This window comes from Diadema antillarum, unplaced genomic scaffold (genome assembly GCF_040938485.1).
Source record: "Diadema antillarum isolate AM-2024a unplaced genomic scaffold, OU_Dant_1.0 seq00000356_RagTag, whole genome shotgun sequence".
Taxonomy (NCBI): Eukaryota; Metazoa; Echinodermata; class Echinoidea; order Diadematoida; family Diadematidae; genus Diadema; species Diadema antillarum.
In genome coordinates this window covers 171,791-179,137 of record NW_027271362.1, presented here as the reverse complement: position 1 = coordinate 179,137, position 7,347 = coordinate 171,791, and the positions used below count along the sequence as shown (strand labels likewise).

Below are 7,347 nucleotides of genomic sequence, written 5' to 3'. Positions count from 1 at the left end.
TGGGTAAGTAATTACCATCCAGCGAATGGCAATCTAGGTAGCTGTGTTTACTCGGCCTCAATATCGAAGTGACCCTTTTATCAAAAGTGGGTCGTATATTTACGGCGGAACCATGCCTTCAGCTCAGCAGTGCCACTTAACAGGTTCTAACGAAATACATTTTTTTTTTAATTCACATGTATCGCAACCGCGACCTCTCTTTCACTGTTGTGGTCATTCTCTCTGACACAATTTCGTGAATTCTGTATGCCCTCAATGTCAAAACCAATGTAGTTTCTGTGTTTTGATGGGCAATCGCTTAGAGTGATGGTCATAGATTCTATGCTCAAATGAAGATAAATGGATCAGTAAACTCTCGATAACAACGTTGCCATCCCTCATTGCAAATTGCTTGTTCTGATTATGGCCTGTAATTAGCGATGTCATTTCAAATTTAGATGTATCCTACCGGAATTATTTTTATTGTGTTAGTGCGAACACATAAACACACGTCTCGAGGCATCACTTACACTATTACAAGAATATATACATATAATTATATATATATATATATATATATATATATATATATATATATACATATATATATATATATATACATATATATATATATATAGTATATACTGTATATGTATATATGTATTATATCCCTAGTTGGCACCTTAGGGAGACATATTGGGGGGAAGTGTCTTCATTAGGGAGACAACTGGTCATTAAGGAGACAATTTTCGTGTCTCCATTGCGTAAATTGCCATTGAACATGTATTTTAAAATTTGCATATAAAACAAATGGAAATGTCTTCCAAATGACCCATCTAGGAGTATATATATATATATACATATATATATATATATATATATATAGCATTTACTGTATAATTTATATGTATATATGTATATATTAATATATATATATATATATATTTATATATAGATATATATATGTGTGTGTGTGTGTGTGTGTGTGCGGCAGCGTGCGTATGTATGTCTCGACACTAACTTTTCTGTTTTTGAATCTTTGTTGCCCGATCGGGAAACCAAAATATACATTCAGTGGCCGGCACAAATTTCAAGTGGCCCCTGGCTACCGGACCTAATCGCTAATATCTACCCTGGCGTATACATATGTGTGTGTGTGTGTGTGTGTGTGTGTGTGTGTGTATGTGTGTGCGCGTGTGTGTGTACATACACAAGTTCAAAATGTGATAAAACCACCTTGCAGCCATTCCTTTCCAGACTACCTGGAACTACCATATTCATGACTCTACATCAACCACTCTCTGAAACAATTATCTATACATAGAAATAAAAAAAAAGAGAAGCATTGGAGTGATCAGGATTTTATCAGAGTGTACTTTGATATTGACTGCATTCTCCAAGTTAGGCCTGATTAAATCACCGTTCACATCAACATATCAAATCACAACATAAATGTCCTGTAAATGTGTTCTTTACATAATCTATTATTAAGATATGGTCATCACATTTCACATTTTTATGTGCAATGCAATGAATATATTTGTGTGACACTCAATCGTAGGTTGATCATAACAAAAGTAACCATGCTTATGACAAGTGGAAATTTGTGATTTCTGAATGTTCATAATTATTTTCCCTTAAAAGAATACAAAGATATTACTCGAGATTGACATGGATTCCTCAAGCTCGAATATATTGACCTCCCACCCCCACACCCATTTATTAATTGCCATTTTATGTCCCACATACTGAGATATAATCTTGCACGCAAATTACACGTGTATCATTATAACAGTCATTCATTCTCGTCCAAAGAATCCATTTTAATAACAAACACGAAAGAAAAACCATGCTTTCCATTATCTTGATAAAAATGATAATTCCAGGCTGGGAAGTTGGCGCGGAATGAAACGTCCGGTAATCAGCGCCTCTGTCAAATGCATCCATTAATGATGCTGGCTTATATAAAACGGGCATTCAATTTGTCAGCGTGATCTATCAATATTTTAAGGCGCCGCCTGTGGAATTTTCTATTTTTTTTCCCTACTCGACGTTGATGATCTTGGCTGTGAAACCCCCTCAAGGTTTTATTTTTTATCTTTTGTTCGAGCATCATGCGATGTATACAAAGCAGAATAACGAGAGTCAAAAACCAGACTGCACTGAGTGACATGGACGAAAATGTAATATTATTTTTAACTACAATAATGACAATTATAAATAAGAATATTCATATCATAGTTTGTTTAGCTTGCCTTTAAACAAACGCTATTGGAGAGGTGAGCTTTTAGGAAAAGGCTACGTACTAATGTTGCCTGAGGTAATTGGGTTTGAAGGACGAGAGCACGGAAAATTAGAGCGTATAGAGGCTTGGAATCAGTCGCCTCGTTCATCTTCGTCCGCCAAGCAGTAGCTTTTCCTAGGGACCGGTATTACGATGGAGCTCGGCCCTCTGGCTGTGGCGCTTGCCTCCATTCTGGTTCTCGAGTTGTCGCCAGCTGTAAAGTGTATGAACCATACAAATTCTGTGATCTCACCTGGACAAGATGGAATGGGGAAAGGTATCGCTTATTTTTTTTTTATATCATACGTATTAGTTTTATAATGAATTTTCTTTCTTGAATTGATATATCTGAAATAGTTTGATGAGAATGAGGAGAGATTCTATGAAAGAACACGCTATGGATTAACTTTTCTGTCAGTACAAAGTTTGTCGGAATATCTCGAGCGGAACGAGTAATCGCTATAGCCCGCCAACTTGATATCGTGTTTTTTTTTTCTTTGTTATTTCATCCTCCAACAAGTCTGTCTTCGTCTCATCATAAGAGAGAGAGAGAGAGAGAGAGAAAGAGATACAGAAAAGATAAAGCGACATATGCCTTAGTTTTTTTTTTTTAAAGCATAATATTTATTTTTTTTTACTTCCTTCAAATAAAACAAGAAATTTTCAATTCCATGTAATCGTTTATTCCCACTTGCGGCATTTATCTGCATTAGGTCTCAACTTGAGGGCTGGCAACATTTCTGTTCACCTCTGCGATTTTCATTCTTGCGACAACAACACATCATGCATGACGACAACCAAAGGCAGATGGCCGTGCGAGTGTGACCGTTACTGCGAGTTCTTCGGCGACTGCTGTCCACAATTCCAACCTCGAAAAGTGTGCCCGTCAGAGCCTGAGGACGGCAGCTCAGTCATCGGGCAGGTGCTGCGATCGGAATTCCAGTGTGTCCGATTCTCACACAACAAAAATCACGGCTACCTTCTCGTGTCTGCGTGTCCGAGTTCGTGGGTCGACAAAGCGGTGCGCGAGCGATGTGAACAGCTACCCTTAAAGGGGATCAGCGTCGGCAACGTTCCAGTGGCGGATGGCAATCGACTCTCGTACAGGAACGTGGACTGTGCGAAATGCCACGGTGTGACCGACACCGAGAATCTGAAGCTATGGACGTCGACTCTCTACTGTTCGGAAGATATAAGAAATAACATTTCGAGTAGGATATTTTCTCTGCACGAGATTCTATCGAATGAACTTTGTGAATTCGACATAACTCCTCCGAATAAAAGTGTAAGCCCAGCCGTTCGATTTTGCTACGACTACAACATCAGCGAATACGGACGTTGCCGTTCCGAACTTACCCAAGAATTGGTCGATGCATGTAACAACTACACGGCTCGTGTAGCTGTTAGCAACAGTGGTGGTGGGAAAACGCTGGTAAAGAATCCATTTTGTCAGTACTGCGAGGTGGAGGACCCATTCTCTCCCAAGGAATGGAAGGCTGATAAGTTCTGTTCAACAAGTGGCATCGACGAGACTTTCCCAGAAACCTTTTTCGATCTCTCTGCGTTCATAACCTCAGAGGAATCGAGAAAACAGGATAGTGGACTTGCTTTCGTTCCTATTTCAGTACTGTTTGATTTCAATTCAGACGCCGGAATTAGCATTAAGATAGACAATGAAGAAATAGTTTACTGTCCAGTGGGAAAGGTGTACGACGAGGTCACTCTTTCATGCGTCAATCTCTCCAGGTATGATTGTTCGGATGGTTTTGAACCTCTCGGGGCCGACTGTGTCCGCTTCATCTCGGAAGCCAACTATAAGCGATGTGTAGCCAGTGAGGTTTCTTACTTGGCCATGGTGTCAATGTCTTTCTCAGACTCACATGGAAACACATCTCGCCAAGAAAGGGAAATGGGACTCAACTGTCTTCGCTACTTTGAAGTCCCTGGTGAAAGAATCAGCATTATCGCTGCGAACGCATCTTCGTTCATATTTAGAGTTGATTACCAGGAGCTGTTTGAAAGCTTTTCTGAGTTATTAGATTCTATAGAGGTAAGCTTTCGTAGTTCCGTTGAAAATACATTGGACGGCTCTTGCACTTTGAGCTCGATGGATATTTCTGAAGTGTGTGCAGGCGAAAAACCGTTTCCTTACTGCGGTCGCATAAACGGGACGCTTTTGGACACAAACGTATTTGCCAGCTTCCAAAGTGGACGTATATATGTCAACGAGTCGAGAATTCTTTATTCACGAGAACACACTCGAATGTATGCCCTATTTTCTAAGACATCAGCACCAAGTGTTGCACAAGTGGACAGAAACGTTCAAGTGTGTTTTACAGAGCAAGATATTGCATTCTTTTGCAGCAGGGGAGTCACATTCAATGCTTCTTTATTCAGGCAGGCTAACGCCGCTGGGGACTTGATCTATATTCCCAATGGAAACGTGATAGAATTTGGATCGTACCTCCGAGATTCAAACGATACCATTCGAGTTTGTGAAGTGGCCTCTAGAAATGGTACCAGCGAGGAGGAGGAGGAGACCTCTTTCCTTGTTGTGTTTTCTGCCCCTCAGACCTACCTGAGCCTTGTCTGCTTGCTGATATCTCTTCTCTCTTTGAGCGTCACTTTAGCAACCTACTTTGCTTTCCCTTCGATCCGTACAGCTGTAAACAACCGACTTATTATGGCGCTGTGTCTGACTCTGTTCTTGGCTCAGCTCCTTTTCCTCACCAACGGTTTCATGACGCCCTATCCGCGGGTGTGTCAAGCCGTCGCAATCGTCTCCCACTTCCTGTGGCTCTCGGTATTCACTCTCTCAACCGCTCTCGCCATCGACCTCGACAGGACCTTCGGATCTCGACGCGCAATCACTTTCTCAGCCCACGGTACACGCACTCTCATGTACTACCTAGCGGGAGCTTTCGGCTTACCATTTTTCATTGTCGGAGCATGCTTCATCACGTCTCTAAAGACTGACTACGGATGGACGGTCCGGTACGGAGGGCCCAGCACCTGTTGGATCGCAGGGAAGATGGCCAGTCTTTATGCATTTGGTGTTCCAGTCGCCGTAGCGCTCGTCGTTAATTCGTTTCTCTTCACCCACACCGTATACGGTATCTGGAAGAGCAAGAGGGTGTCCCGGTACCTTCAAGGCTGCAAAGCCAGGGTGAAGCACGCCTCAAGCGATCTCCGCATTTACCTCAAGGTATATTGGCATATAATAATACTTCTCCTCTGTTTTGTTGTTGTTGTTGCAGTGCTCTCTTTAATCTAATCTATTTTTAATATTGTCTGTTCAGGTTTTTACAAGTGTATGAAAGAAGAACAGTGTCTGGGCAATGGCAGATTATACATAGGGCCAACTACATTGTGCGTTGCACGCAACGGTATCTCCTGTACATGAATACAAATGATCCACTATAGCTATAAACATGATGACGAAACGACGCACGATACTTTATTCGTCCTAAAATAAAATTCTAATTTCTATGTGAATTTCTTTTCATCATGTGCAAAATCCTCCGCCCCCAAAAAACAAACATGATCAGGCCTCAACGTATAGCAATAATAAGGTCACCTAATTCTCTGTGATGTATGCGCGTAACAATGGTACTTGAAATTGGACGTGGATAGGTGGTATGTGGTTACACACAAATGTAGTTTACCGTTTTAAATGGCCATGTGTACCATTTTCACATTGTATTCAGAAGAAATAACCAAACTAAGGAATATGAAGCATGGAGAAGGAATGAGGGAAACTGGTCGTTTCGTCAATGTCTTTGGAGTGCTTGTTCTGTTTCATAAACTGGGTTGTACTCGATAAAAGTAATGTGCACGTATTTTTTTATGTTTATGTTCATTTTCAAATTTGTGTTTTTATAAGAAGACACCACAATTATGTCAAGAATTCATAGAAAAGAAAATGTTGTACCCTCAGAAATTCATTAGAATCATCAGTGTAACACTGATGTAATATGGCATGTATGAGAGATAAGTTCTACTGATCTTTTCGGTTAAGAATATACTCCCCCATGAAATAGTCGAACTATGTTTTAACTCTGACATTTGTGAGTCAAGTGATTGTATATGCATAGATAGGCTGTGATGATATTATGTTCAACGAAATACACAAAAAGAAAAAGAAAAAGAGGAAGCAAATGATTAATTCACATTCTAAAATGACAAACAGAGCGAAGTGATTTTATTATTTCCTTCATATAGGCCAATAATGAAAATGAATGCTTAAGTTTTCAAAAATTATGAAGGTGTTTGCGTTTCTTAATCCCTTTAATACCATGATTAGACAGTATTCTATGGCGCATGCAATAAATTGTTCTCATGTTTTTTTCTCCTTAGGTTTTTTTTTTGTTTTGTTTAGTCAGTACAACGTTAAAACATGTCCTTAATTTCAAATTTTTCCCTGCTCATGACAAGATATCTTCTCTGATGGGCCTCACTTGGGCCTTTGGGTTCATCGCGGCTTTCGTCGATGTGTGGGCCCTTTGGTACGTCTTCATCATTCTGAATGGACTGCAGGGATTTTTCATCTTCCTCGCATTCACCGCCAATAGACGGGTGTACGAACTTTGGAAGGCTCTCCTCACTGGCCCGCGAAAAGGCGCATCAACGACCGATCACGATCCAAGAACGATCAAGTCAGCTCATTTGCAAGCATCATCCTCTATCATTGAGCTCCCTCCACAAACTCTAAAAGGAAACTGATGTAAATATGGAAAATGAAATAAAGCAAAATTTGCAGCTAGGTACGTAGATGCATGTTAATGCAGGCTTACAAGGTTACAATATATCGTATAATCGAATTATACTATATCATAATATTCATAGACAATTCATTAGATGTATACAAAGTAAATATCAATGAACTTTTAACTCACTTCTGCATAATCATCATTTGTTAATGTTTCATTAAGAATCTACGAACTTCATGACAGGATGCTAACAACATTTGCAATGATATTTATGATAGTGACTTTCTAATTCTAACAATACATGTTTACGCAATTCTATTTCATAGGTCTCAGAGAAACGAAAGTACACTGGGGCTAATAATGAGTTTGTTGTGC

At 39.9% G+C, this 7,347-nt stretch overlaps 1 protein-coding gene across 1 annotated transcript; it reads left to right on the top strand.

Moving 5' to 3' along the window:
- The first annotated feature begins 3,050 nt into the window (after window positions 1–3,050).
- LOC139731064 (uncharacterized) lies at window positions 3,051–6,985 on the top strand. The gene is made up of 3 exons (XM_071641944.1): window positions 3,051–4,313; window positions 4,665–5,468; window positions 6,698–6,985. The coding sequence occupies exons 1-3, from the start codon at window positions 3,051–3,053 to the stop codon at window positions 6,983–6,985; spliced, it is 2,355 nt and encodes a 784-aa protein (XP_071498045.1).
- The last annotated feature ends 362 nt before the right edge of the window (window positions 6,986–7,347 follow it).